This window comes from Dipodomys spectabilis, unplaced genomic scaffold, assembly GCF_019054845.1.
Source record: "Dipodomys spectabilis isolate Male_0828 unplaced genomic scaffold, ASM1905484v1 ptg000073l, whole genome shotgun sequence".
NCBI classification, from domain to species: domain Eukaryota; kingdom Metazoa; phylum Chordata; class Mammalia; order Rodentia; family Heteromyidae; genus Dipodomys; species Dipodomys spectabilis.
The window spans coordinates 5,928,377-5,942,777 of record NW_024870750.1 but is presented as its reverse complement, the minus strand read 5'-3'; the positions used below and the strand labels follow the sequence as shown (position 1 = coordinate 5,942,777).

The 14,401-nt window shown below is 45.3% G+C and overlaps 1 protein-coding gene across 1 annotated transcript in view; it reads right to left on the bottom strand.

The window, feature by feature from the left end:
- The window catches only part of Prkch (protein kinase C eta), a 235,237-nt gene that overhangs the window by 67,699 nt on the left and 153,137 nt on the right, over positions 1–14,401 (bottom strand). The window contains exon 10 of the mRNA XM_042682558.1: positions 6,039–6,193. Coding sequence (XP_042538492.1) covers positions 6,039–6,193 — 155 coding nt within the window. The remainder of the gene's footprint in view (positions 1–6,038; positions 6,194–14,401) is intronic.

Here is a 14,401-nt window from a genome sequence, read left to right as displayed (position 1 = left end):
GCTTCTTCTTGTAAATGGGCATCAGCAACTGCTGCTTGTTTTTTGGTGGGTTTTTTTTTTTCCTGTTTTCCATGTTCTTCTCTCCCTCCTTATCAGCCATCTCATCTCTGAAGCTATTCCTCGGGACAATCTTGCATCTTTCCTTAACCAGATCAATCACCCTATGGGGAGCTGCACTGCATTGGCATTGTGTTCTTTACTTCACGGGGCACAGCTGCAACTCCTGCTTGTATGATCAGTTGATTGACAGCGTTCTCCCTAGCGAGACCCATCCTCATCACTAGGGAATATTTTGGGTGTTGTTCATCATTGTATCCACGTGCTAGGCAGAGAGTTGATGATCAAGAAGCCCTTTTAAGTGGCCTCTGGGGGGCTGTGCATGGGAACAGAAAGGGCTGAGATTTTTCCTTGTGGAAAATGGAAGAATACATCTGGGCAACGTGTCAAGCTGGGAAGCTATTTAGAGAGTTCCTTGAACTCTAATTCTTGAAGATAGAGGTAGGAATCCAGGCACCATGCCTCTAATCCTAGCTAGTCAGGAGACTGAGATCTGAGCATCAAGGATGAAAATCAGAAAAGTTCAAGAGACTATTATCTCAAATTAACCAGCAAAAAGTCAGAAGTAGAGATGTGGCTCAAGTGGTAAAGCAAGAGCCTTGAGCAAAAAATGTCAAGCAAGAGCATGAAACCCTGAACTTGATCAAGCTCCAGTATCAGCACGCACACACACACACACACACACACACACACACACACACACACACACACACAAAATATAAAGGACCTGCCTGGAATGGTGATCACTTCCTAGTGACAGTGGGAGAATAGTTACTGATTGAGGCCACACTGGTAGAGCACAGAAGAGAGAAGACAGGAAGGTGACCTGTGTAAGTCTTGGGGAGGGCTCAGAGCCAAAATGTGAGGTGAAAGTTACTCATGCACTAAGTATTTCCATGGCTGGCACTTCCTGAATAAACAAGGTCTATAAAATATCAAGTGACAGTTTGTAGCTGTCTTGTTAGTAAGCAGATCAAAAAATAGTAAACCTACTTCTTCTTCTTTTTTTTTTTTTTGTCGGTCGTGGGGCTTGAACTCTGGGCTTGGGCGCTGTCCCTCGGCTCTTCAGCTCAGGGTAAGTGCTCTACCACTTGAGCCACAGCACCACTTCCGGTTTCTAGTGGTTTATTGGAGATAAGAGTCTCACAGACTTTCCTGCCGGGGCTGGCTTTGAACCGTGATCCTCAGATCTCAGCCTCCTGAGTAGCTAGGAGTACAGGCGTGAGCCACCGGTGCCCGGCGTAAACCTACTTCTTAGAGCAGCAAGGACGATGAAGAAAAAAAAAGCCACTCAATTTGAGTATCATGTTTATCTAAAAGGAAGGATTTTCTTACTACAGTGAATAGGAAAAAAATCACATGAATATGGAATTGAATTCTAATATAGGTGGGGTCATGGTAACATTTCAAAATTCTGGCATCAAATGAGAGATATTTTGGAAGTATGTAAGTCTACTGATAAGAATTTTGAGGGCTAGTGAGGCACGGTGGTCTTAACTATTAGGGAGGCAGAGATGGGGGGATCATGTTTTGAGGCCAGCCATTTCCTAAGACTCCATCTCAATCAAAGGCTAGGCACAGAAATATATAACGGACTTCCTCAGTGATATGGGGAGCAAAGATAGTAGGATCACAGCCCAGGCCAGCCATAAAGTGAGACCCTACCTCCAAAATAACCAACACAAAAAGAGAAAGCATGTAACACTGAGGGAGACGCTGTTTGCAACTTGAGTACTACCAAAACAGAAAAACCAAGCAAACACTAAACGCATGAGAAGTAGAGAAGGGAGGTCTTGGGAGATGGGAATCAGATGTTGCTCCAATTTTTCCAGATGGGAGAGAGCTGGGAAGAGCCATGACTTCAGCATGTTACATCTACCACAGACTCAGCCATCACACAACTGGGAATCCTCAGCCAAGGAAGCAAGACTTCCTTGCTAGCACCTGGTAGAGGCGACTTTGCAATGGACACACTGATCAAAGCTATCCCCAGCTAAGCTCAGATGACGTGGGAATCTGGATACCTCCCACCTCACGTGGAACACTTGCAAAAAGCAGTAGACAATACAAGACAGTGGCAGTCACATAGCCACTGTGAACGTATCACCTAAATCTAAAGGCAAGAATCAAATGAAACGGAGATTATTCTGTCGATATGAGGAGCAATCAAAGGTGATTTTGGGGAAAAGTTAACCTGCTCTGGTATTGGTAGCATAAGGGTGGCATGTAGGTGTGGAGTCTGGTTGCTAACCTTCGTGTAGTATCTTGGTTCCACATCTGGACCTTGGGCAGAGAAACAGAGAAACAGGAGGCACTTGCAGCTGGATAATCAAGCATGCAGCCTGCCAAAGACTTGCATAGGGCACCAAGAGGTCAGACTCATGGGCTAGTAAATGCATGTTGTGATGAGGTGTGTGTTCAAGTCTAACTTTTTTTTTTTGTCAGTCTTGGAGCTTGAACTCGGAGCTTGGACACTGTCTCTGAGTTCTTTTGCTTAAGGCTTATGCTTTACCACTTTCAGCCACAGCGCCACTTCTAGATTTCTGGTGGTTAATGGGAGATTAAGAGTCTCCTAGACTTTCCTGCCCTGGCTGGCATTGAACCCTGATCCTTAGATCTCAGCCTCCTAAGTAGCTAGGATTATAGGTGTGAGCCACCAGTATCTGGCTGTCATGTGAAACAATTAATCCACGTCCTTTATAAACCCTTCAAAATATTGCCAATGCCTTCCACACTTTGTCAGAAATGGCAAAACAAATAGGGGCTGATTCGCTTGGAAGCTGAAATGTCAGTGATGACTCTGAATGTTCCTCTACCGCTGTTCATGAGAGGCTGTCTACAATGCTGACAGTGGGATGCATCCCCTTTGTGTCCCTAACTTTTCTGTAGGGCTTGGTTCTGGGAAACTGTCCAAGCTACCATGTGCTGATAGCTCATACCTATAATCCTAGCTACTCAGGAAGCTAAGATCTGAGAGTGGACGTTCAAAGCTAGCCCAGACAGGAAAATTTGTTCAACTGTTATCTCCATTTAATCAGCAAAAGGCAGAAGTGGAGATATAGTTCAGTAAGGTGGCCGCCTTAAGCAGAAAAGGCCGAGTAAGAGTGCAAGACCCCGAGTTTAAGCTCCGGTACCAGCACACACAAATAAAAACATAAAATAAAAATAAAAACAAACTCTCAAACAAGCAACAGTTCTGCTTAGATTGGCAGTGTCCTCTGGAGATCATGTGAGCTCTGCTGAGTGCTGTCTTGGGACATGCGTGATAAATGAGGCTATCTAATGCACTCAGGTTTCTCACTGGATTCCTGTATCAAATTCACACCCCCATGACCCACATGTGCCCTTGACAGTATGTGAATTACAAGGATTGGCATCCGGGGCCTTACCCCTAACACTGGAATCCCAGCTAACAGCCTGGACAGAATTGACTTACCCTGTGAAATAAATCCACTCCACAAAAATAGCATTTGAGTTTATCCCAAGGAAACAATCTCCCTTCAGTGTCAGCTCCATCAGTCAGAATCTGAACACGAGATTCATGACCAAAAGGAAATAAAAAAAATCACTACCCAGAATGGAGCCACAGATACCAGACGAAAACTTGAACATGTTGGACTGACACAGCTTAGGACATGAGTTAGTGCCCATGCTCTGCATTTTAAGCCAAATGGCACAAGAGAAACAGAGAAAGCAATAGACACCCCATGAAAGCTAGCTTCCATTATCTTGTGTTAATGCAGTGTGCTGGTTACATCAAACTCCAGAGGAATCAAGAAACTGGAGTTTAAGCCACACTGCTTACCTGCCCCATCCCCTTATTTTGCCTATTTTCATGATTTAATACTGTCCTCTAATGGGGCTATCAATTTTCCAGACATCCCTGAGAATATAGTGATGACACACTTGGCTTGTGCCAGGTGTCAATGGCTCACACCTATAATCCTACTCAGGAGGCTAAGATCTGAGGGTTGTGATTCAAAGCCAGCAGGGGCAGGAAAGTTGGTGAGACTCTTATCTCCAATTAACAACACTAAAAAAGCCAGAAGTGGAGCTATAGCTCAAGTGGTAATGTGCCAGCCTTGAGCACAAATTCTCAGGGACAGAGCCTAGGCTGAGCTCAAGCCCCAGGACTGGCAAAAAAAACAAACAAATAAGCATGGCTTGAACTCTGTCTTTACTACCAGCTAGTAGCCTGGTTGTTAAGTCTTTCTAAAACTCACCTGTTCATCTAAACAATGTTAATATTACCGTTACATAATGATAATTAAAGGGGATTGGGATATAAGCACAGGTGAGGTCTTGGTTCTGGAACAAATCTAGCACAGTTTAGCTCTTATTGTCAGTACTATTTTGATTTACAATAGACACTTATCAAGTTGAGAAATCATTCTTTTGGGAGGCTATCCCTGAGCTCTTCAGTTCAAGGCAAGCGCTCTACCACTTGAGCCACAGTACCACATCAGGTTTTCAGAGTGGTTTACTGGAGATAAGAGTCTTATGGAGTTTCCTGCCCAGGCTGGTTTTGAACCACGATCATCAGACCTCAGCCTCCTGAGTAGCTAAGATTACCAGCATGAGCCATCAACGCCCTGCTAGAGAAGTCATTCTTAAATGTGGAAGTCTCTTTATTTGTGTGGTAAGCAGAGCCAAGATGGTGGCTTATAAATAGCAAGTTTCAGTCAAGAAATTATGATTCTTATTTTTTGGTATTAGGACTTGAACCCAGGCTCTTGCACTGGGTTTTAAACTCAGGGCCTTGCACTTGCTTCACAAGCACACTACCACTTCAACAACTCCACCAATACCTTCTTGTGTTGGTCATTTTCAAGATACAATTTTTCTTTATGCCTGGGCTGGCCTGGACTGTAATCCTCCTATTTATGTTATATTGCTGAGAGGACCACTGTGTATCCAACCAGTGTGCTGGGTAGACAGTGTGCTGGCTGACAAGAGAGGGACCACTGTACCCATCACTGGTTGAAGTGGAGTCTTACCAACTTTTATGCCTAGACTGGCTTCAAACTGATCCCTAATCTCAATCTCCCAAGTAGCTAGGGTTAGAGCCTTCAGCCACTATACCTGGCTCAGGAAATTCTTTACTTCAGTATGCATGCTCCTAACACAAAGGGAGATGTTTTCTCAAAGGAAAAACAATTCTACCTCTAGAGGAGAAAAGAAAACAAGAGGTACATATGGCAATGAAGTTGTTTTCTTTTTTACATTATAAGAGTACATATGGCAATGAAGTTATAATGTAATTGACAGAATAGAGGGGTTCTGACCATGGGAAAAAGAGAGGAAACGAATAATAAAAGTTATCTAACATGCACTATTGGATCCCCACCCCTCACATTCTCTCTGGCTGAACTTTTTACTTGGTGTCCATGGAGTTCTAACGACGTAAGCTGGATTTTGAGCCCATTCAAATTAGACTATATTGTCATCAAAAGACTGTGTCAGGAAATGGAATCAAATAGTATTTGGAATGGCGCTACAAGTAACAAAAACCATCCAGCAGGACGCTGCTCATCAGCAGGTCACTCTAAGCTCCTGACTAGCCAAGCCACTTCATCGGTCCTGATTGTCACCACAGCAACTCAGTGCACAAAGTTCAGAGTGGCTATGGATCCTTAAAACAGAAAGAATTCATGTTCTCCAATTTGCCCCAGTGGTTAAAGGGTAAAAGGAGAAGCACGTGTTCAGAAATACGCAGGTCTTGGCTATGGAAGGCCCACGGGTAGGCTCTGCCGATCCACCAATCCTCTCTCCTGAGCCTCGGGCCTAGTCTGTGACTATCAAATGAGGCGAACGCACGTTGGTGTTTTGAGTTTTTACACTTATTCTAGTGGACACTGAAAACCTTCTGTGAATTGAATTCCAAAAGACTTTCACTGATTAGCACGAGGTGTGGAAGGCTGCATCATCCAGGAGAGATGCAGAGAGGGACGAGGATGGGGGAAGCGACAAACTCAACTCACCGGTAGATGATGCCCTTCTCATGCAGGAACATAAGCGCCGAAATGATCTCTGCCGCGTAGAAGCGAGCGCGGGCCTCATCGAAGCGACGGGACTTCTGAATGTGGAACATCAGGTCACCTCCATTCACAAACTCCATCACAAAAAACAGGCGATCCTGGATGCAAGCATGCGGTGCGGCAGTTAGTCTACAGGGTGTCAGCGCTGGGCTGCCTTGGGGTTTTGCAAGGGAGGGTTGTTTTTTATTGTTATCATAAAGTTGATATACAGAGGGGTTACCGTTACGTAAGTCAGTTAAAGAATACTTCTTTTTTTTGGACAATGTCATCTCTTCTCTCATTTTCTCCTAGTTTTTCCATCTCATAGAGTTTCTTTTATCAGTAGCTAGTCTGATACATAGTGATATATATTATAAAATGCAAACTCTTTTAGTTTTTTTAAAAATTAATTTGTTATTATAGAGGTGATGTAGAGTGGGATTACAATGACATGAGTCAGGTAATGAGTACATTTCCTTTCGTACAGTGTCTTCCCTTCCTTCTCTCTCTCTTAGTCTCTCCCTCCTGTCTCTACCCGTAAGTTGTATAGTTCACTTTCACCAGTGTCCAGTGAGCTCCACGGGGGCAAGTTTTCACCCTTTCTCCTTCAATTTCTTTGCCCTTCCCCCAACCCTTCTGAAGATGTACACTTGAATACACCATATATAAGGTAAAGAAGACAGAGTAATCAAAAATTAAAAACTAAAAGAAAAAAAGGGAAAAAAGAAGTTTATTGTTTCCATAGTTTGAAGTTTCAATATATATTATTTCATATAAATATGAAGAGGCACTTAGGCACCTTTGTGTTTTTCTCCTAAGAAAATCCTCTTTTGGTCTCACATGTGTGAATAGTAGATCTAATTTCTGCATATCAGACAGAACAGGGAGGAGAGACTGTAATGGAAGTTTTAATGAAACATCCTGACAGCTGGGCGCTGGTGGCTCACGCCTGTCATCCTAGCTACTCAGGAGGCTGAGACCCGAGGATCATGGTTCAAAGCCAGCCCAGGCAGGAAAGTCCATGAGACCCTTATCTCCAATAAGCTACTCAGGAAAAGCCAGAAGCAGCTCTGTGGTAGAGTGCTAGCCTTAAGTAAAAGAAGCAGGCCAGGGAGCAGAGGGGTGGTCTGGTAGGATCAGATTTCTCAGGGGAAGAGTGACATTGGATCCCTGTTCAGTAATTCTACATGTAGAGAAACGCCAGTGGTTCACATCTGTAATCCTAGCTACGCAGAATGCTGAGATCTGAAAATCATGATTCAAAACCAGTCCTGGTAAAAAAAAAAAAAAAGTCCATGAAACTCTTATCTCCAATTAGCCAGCTAGAAATGGAGCTGTGGTTCAAGTGGTAGAGCAAAAAAATCCAATGCTCTAAGTTCAAGCCCTAGTACCAGGATCTAAAAAAAAACAGTAAAAAGTACAGAAGACATCAGAAGCCTTTAGTTCTAGGTCCAGCTAGTTGCAGGCAATGTAAGGGACCAGAGTAGCCTCATTCATACTGAGCATGCATTTCAGAAATAAAGGAAGCTGGACATGTGCTTTTGCAAAAAGCAAAACACACACACACACACACACACAAAACAAAGAAAAGGTAAAACCTTTTAGGCAAACTAGCCAAACACTGGTCCACCTGTAGGCTATAAGGATCCACCAGGGTAGAAATGTTCTTGAGTCCATCAGATACTGGGAGTCAGCATGGGAATGCAAATGATCAAGAGGTCATCCCTGCCTGCAGAGACTCTGCCCTTGCAGGAGAAATGAACTCCTAAAACAGGGCCTGTGCAGCCACTTTGGAGGCAGAGACCAAAAGAATATCAAAGCAAGCTGGGGCAAAAAGTCAGTAAGGGCCCATCTCGACTAACAAGCAAGGCAGGACAGTACACACATGTAATTTTAGCCAGGCAGAACGCACAAGTAGGAAGAATGTAGTCTGACACTGACCAGGGCACAAGCATGAGGCTTTATTTAAAAAAATACTAAAGGAAAAACAAGGAAAGGGGCCTAAGGTCATGGCTCAAATGGTAGAACTCAGGGTGCGAGACCCTGAGTTCAAACCCTTGTATCCCCTCACCCCCACACAGTGACCTATGTGATGTAACAGGGGCTGTGCACAGTAAGACTGTCTAATGACAGGAATGCAATTAAAATCAATTAAAAAGTGATGTCTCATGGGGCTGGGAAGGTGGCTCAGTGGTAGAGTGCTTGCCTTGCATACATGAGACCCTGGGTTCGATTCTTCAGCACCACATAAGCAGAAAAAGCCGTAAGTGGTGCTGTGGCTCAAGTGGTAGCGTGCTAGCCTGGAGCTGAAGAACTGAGGGACAGCGCCCAGGCCCAAAGTTCAGGCCCCACGAACGGCAAAAACAAAAAAAGCGATGACTCAGATGGACGCCGCTGCCTCATGGTTACCGAAGAGGCTGAGATCTCTGAATCTCAGTTCAAAGCCAACCCAAGCAGGAATGTCTGTAAGACTCATCTCCAATTAACCAGCACAAAAAAACCAGAAGCAGAGCTGTCGCTCAAGTGGCAGAGTTCCAGCCATAAGAAAAAAAGTTAAGGGACAGTATTCAGGCCTTGAGTTCAAGCTTTAGTACCAGTACCCAAAAAAACCCAAAAAACAAAAAACAACAACAACACAACAACAAAAAACAAAAACTGCGATGACTCTTAGGATGAAGGAGTAAAAGGTTTTGATTCAAGAATGTCTAAGAACCACTTGTTCCCTCCTTCCTTTCCTGCCTCCCACTAATGCTGGAAAGTCTCTGGTTAGCAGGTGTTCAGGGAGGGGCTAGGGCCCAACCAAGAAAACCACAGTCACAAAGCAGGAGCAGATCTACCACAGAGAGCCTGGTGCATAAAACACACCATGTTGAAAAACCTAAAACGTCACCTATGCAGGCAAATCTACAGAGGCAGGGGCCTCTGCTCGCCTGAATTGGGGTTGTGGAGGTGACGAGCCAGTGACCTGTGAACCAAGGCCTCAGGTTTAGTTACTGCTGTCCACTTAGGACTGGTGAATTTCTGGAGGCAAGCGTGGGGGCCATTCTGTGTTAGCCCAGGACGTGTGTAATGCAGAGCCTGGCTTCATTTTGCCAGACTTTGCGAGGGGAGAGTTGCAGTCACCGCTCACCTGCCATTTCATCTCTGGGTGATCATGCAGATCCCTATCAGAAGCAGTGTGATCTGTAACCTCCTAATTCTGGTTTTAAGTAATACTCTAATTAGAAGAGAGAGAAAAAAATCACTGCCCCTGTATTGATCAAGTATCACTCCCACCCCCCCACCCCCCAATAACAGTCATGAAAAGGAATAGCAAGATCCCTAAGCATATAAAACAACACAACTCCTCAGGGTGGCCAATGGACGCCAAATAAAATTACATACACATAGTGAGCTGCATGACTCAGCTTACTCCTTTGAGTGTGACTGACAGAGGCGTGGCAGAGCCGGGACTGACTCTGATGAGCAATGACAGTCCCCCAGTATTCTCCAAGTTAGCAGATGGGTGGGGCTTTGGGTCAACTGGGCAGGAGACACCTTCCAAAGCACAGGAAGCCAGAGTGACAACACGTGGGAAGGCAGGAAGGGCTGAGGACGTCTAAGGTGCTAAAGGCACCCCTGCAGCGTCCCTCAGCAAGCATTTCAGCCTGTTCACTTCCTCACCGATGTGACTGCCAACAGCTCACAACATCTGGATGACAGAAACTGGGTCAATAGATCAGTGGGCATGCCTAGGCCGGGGTAAATTAACATCCTTGAGGGAGTTTGGGAGGCAGTGGGCATGAAAAGATAAGGAATTCCAAAGGAAATCTCACTGTTACTTGCACACATGCGCAAACACACACACACACACACACACACACACACACACACACACATACACACACACACACACTTTCATATCTGAAGTCTAAAAAAAACCCAGACCGGACTAACCTCCAGATCCAGGATTGACAAAGCTACTCTCTAGTCTTGCTCTCCCCTCCATCTTTTTTTTTCTTTTCATCAGTGGTGGGGCTTGAACTCTGGGCCTGGGTGCTGTCCCTGCGCTCTTCAGCTCAAGATGAGCGCTCTACCACTTGAGCCACCCTGCCACTTCCAGTAGCCCTGAATAGCTAGAATTATAGGCGTGTGCCACTGGAGCCCAGCTTCCCCCCTCTATCTTTGCTCCATCCATAGCCTCAGAGGCAGAGAGCAAGATAACAAACAGGGTCTGGAACCTTCTCCTCGAAGACAGCAAGGGGAGAGAATGTTAGGGTTTAGAACTGAGAAAATAGTCTCATCTTCTTATTTCTAACTTCCTGCTGTCACAGGCCCAGGACTACAATCAACTCTGTGTGTGTGTGTGTGTGTGTGTGTGTGTGTGTACGTGCGCGCGTGTGCGCGACAGTACAGGGGTTTGAACTCAGGACCTTGTGCTGTCACTTGGCTTTTCTGCTCAAGGCTGGAGCTCTACCACTTGAACCATATCTCCACTCCTGACTTTTGGTAGTTAACTGAAGGTAAGAGTCTCAGACTTTCCTGCCCAGGCTGGCTTTGAACCATGATCTTCAGATGGCAGCCTCCTAGAGGTACAGCCGTGGCCAGCAGCACTCAGCTACAATCAAATCTTAAAGCAGGCAGAAAGAGAAAACAAGCTAGTAGGAATGAAAAAATGTTTTAAGTTTTAAAAGTCCATCCTATCAGATACCTCAAGTAACATTACAAGGTACAAAAAACTCATGTTTATTATATAGCAAAAAGTGTGTGTATGTGCACACACGCACACATGCACACACATGTTTACATAAGTAGGCACGCACTGGTCCTAGGATTTAATCTCAGGGCTGAGACTGTTTCCAAGCTTTTTATGCTTATCAAGGTTAACTAGTGGTCCATCACTTGAGCCACAGCTCCACTTGTAGCTTTTTGGTGATTAATTAGAGCCAAGAGTCACATAGACTTTACTGACCAGGGTGGCTCTGAACCTTGATCCTGAGATCTCAGCTTCCTGAGTAGTTAGGATTACAGGTCTGAACCTTGTCTTGGATATATTTATATGTTTACTATGTTAATGTTTATTTAAGGCCCTTATGTAAAGTTAGTCTTATTTTTGGCTGCAAAGAAAGGAAACCCTCTATTTAACTTGCATTTCTGTTCTCCCTATTTTAAAATGCCCAATGCAGAGCAGGGTTAGGGGAAAGATGGACAAGAATGTCTCCAAGATTTTTCTTGCAGAGAGGGATATAAATGACAAAAAGCTCCAGTGTTTAGAGAAGAAGATCCGTCTAGAGGATGGCTCAGTGGTAGAGCACCTTCCTGAACAAGTCTGAGTCTCTGAGTTCAAACTCCAGTATGACAATGTCCATAATAGAAATGTACTTGAGCTGGGTGCTGGTGGCTCCTGCTTGTAATCCTAGCTACTCGGGAGGCTGAGATCTGGGGATCGGAGTTCAAAACCACCTTGGTCAGGAAAGTCTGTGAGACTTATGTCCAATTAACCACCTGACTTATAAATGGTAACCCCTCTGTACAGCATCTTAATAAAAACAAAAAAATACATAAAAACAAGAAAGAAAAGAGGATCCACTGGTCATGAAGTGGTCGGGGAGCAAAGAGATGGGGGTGAGAGAGGAGGCATCATCAGAAATTAGATTTTACTAAGCAGTCATTGGGTCCCTTGTCAAGCGTGCCATAAACAGCAACTGTGGGACTACTGCTCTGACAAAGGTATTTTGGGGTTAAAAAAGAATGATGGTAAATGAATGGTTTCAGTTAGAGCCAGAGAGCGAAAGGACACACACACACACACACACACACACACACACACACACACAAACACACCCAACAACCCACAAGTTCCCTCCACAGGGGCAGAAGTCAGTGTGGGTCTTGGATGACTCATTTCTTTATGTTTTTCAGTAGCTCTCAAGATTTCCAAGAGTGCCTATTACTCTTATCGTTAGATGCAAAACAAAGTCACCTTTCTGGCCTGGAAGACGGAAGGTAAGCTATTGGAGAAATGTAGTTTTAAAGCTGTCTTTCAGGGTTGTGACTCACACAGACGTTACAGAAGACAGCTCTCTGCATCCTGATGTCCAGTATGAAGGGCCATTCGAGACCACCTTGCTCCTTCAGGGCTTTCCTGCTGCCTGCAGTAACCAGGCCGTCTGGCTGGTTGGACAGGTAGGTTGGAGTGGCGTTAGAATGGCGTTCTGGTGGATGTTCCTATGGTGCTAAGCCTTTTGTGTCTCTTCTAAGGTTCTCAACAAGGACACTCACTGGTCACACTGTGTGCCAGGCCCTGGTCTCAACCCCAGCATCCTGAACCAGATGAGACCCTACGCTTCTCACAGATACACAGACCCTCCCCCCACTCCCAAGTGCCATGATAGGGTCCCTCCAGAGGGGGCCCCTCCCTGCGCAGCCTGGTGGCTGGGATGGGATTTGGCAGCAATTGTGAGGACTCATGAGTCAGGACAGAGGGGACAGAAGGAAGAAGAGGGGGACAAGCAGTTGCTAATGTGGAAGGGGCAGAACTCAGAGGCTCTATAAAGAAGGCAGGTTGCCAAATGCTGAGATTTGCAGTGTGAGGTCTCACGGTACGTGCTAATGTCATAAGCAAGCATTTGGAGAGAAAACCCAAAGTTAGGTCACTTGCCACTGGGAACAGTGGGGTCTCAGCTTTGGTCTGTGAATGGGATCACTGACCTTCAGCTTTTGTAGCCCAGTGCCTGGGCACTTCCCGGTGGCAGCTATGGGGTTCAGGAAGCTTTGGGACATGCCATGTATAATAAAACAATAGCAGCTATAAATCACTACTTCTTCTGGAATTAAGCCCATCAAGCTCCAGGAGAGTGTCCGCCTTGGATTGATGTCTTTTGCAAAGCAGAGACCACATGTGAAGTTCTGAGAGGGGACCATTACCTCTCAGCCCCCAACTCCACTCACCGCCTGAGCTACTGAAGACCTAGCACCGCTCATTCCTGGCCACTCACTAAACCCTGCCTCACAAGCTCTGAACAACTGGAGGAAGTATTTTGGAGGGGAATCCGGCACTTAGGGAGGTACAGTGTGATGGATTAAGTTTGCTGTGAGTCACTTCTAGGGTGGGGAGCACTTCCCAAATCCCACCATAGGCAAAGATGGCAAAGGGGAATTTTTTCTGTAGGTAAAACCTGCACACATAAGCATTTTGGTTCTTTCTACAAATCTGAAGTTCGGGAAATCTGAGCCTGAACATCCTTACAGCTTCCCCTGACTCCTGGAAGGTCCAGGAGCCAGGCTGAAGCCAAGCACCAGGCCCTTTGTCTCCCTTGGCCTCTCTCTGGTCTATGATTCAACTAACCACAAAGGCAAGTCATGGGGAGCATGGGGAATAAAAGCCAGGCAGAAATCCCTTTGTCCTCACGCTGCTGCCTGGTATAAGTTACACACCCAGAGGTCAACAGAGATAGTACTGGTAAGAATAGACTATCTGTCATTACCTGCCCAGCTTCCATGAGCCTGCGGTAGCTTGGGCCAACCATCTGCCCTGGCTCTCAGTCCAAAGGGGATTAACAAACAAACAAACAAACAATCAGCAAACTTCCCTAAATGAATGGTAGTGCTCAGTTAACAGGAACCCCTCAAAGCTGTTCTTGAGAGCTAAAACTTGACCAGCAGCTCCAAGAGGCAAAGTTAGAGATCGCATCCTGGGTACTTGGCAGTATCATGCCAATCTGGTACAAATGACAAGATGATACTCTAAGGAGGCGGATGCAGGGTGACCCGGCAAGCTCTTTGGTAGGTATGGGTTCCTCAGAGAACTCCCCCCAAGTGGTCACATGGGCAAAAGCTGAGGCTTTTGGACCAAGCTAGGCTTCTCAGAGTCTCTTACCCAAGCTCAGACAACCAGGTTTATAATTTAGTTGGTGCCCTGTGCAAAAACTGAGAAGAGAGAAATTGTCAAGGTGAGAAATGCCTTGCTGTAAGAGATGGGTGACCGCCTGGTAGGTGGGAGGGGTGGCTTGGAGAACTGGGTGGGTGAGCTAAGGAGGAAACCAGCAGATCCCGTGTCTTCCAGTGTTAGATCCCAGCTTCTGAGAGGCCTAGCCAATTTCTCTCCTCAGGTTTCATGGGCTGCCTTATATACATTGATTTACCATATATACATACATACATTGGCAGGGTGTGTACATATATGTATACATATATATATATATATATATATACATATATATATATATATATATATAATATGTATATATATATACACTCTCCTCTCCCCTCTTCTCTATTCTCTTATCTCTCCTCTCTCTTCTCTCCTTCCCCCTTTTCCCATTTCAAATCTGAGAGACTCTCACCTC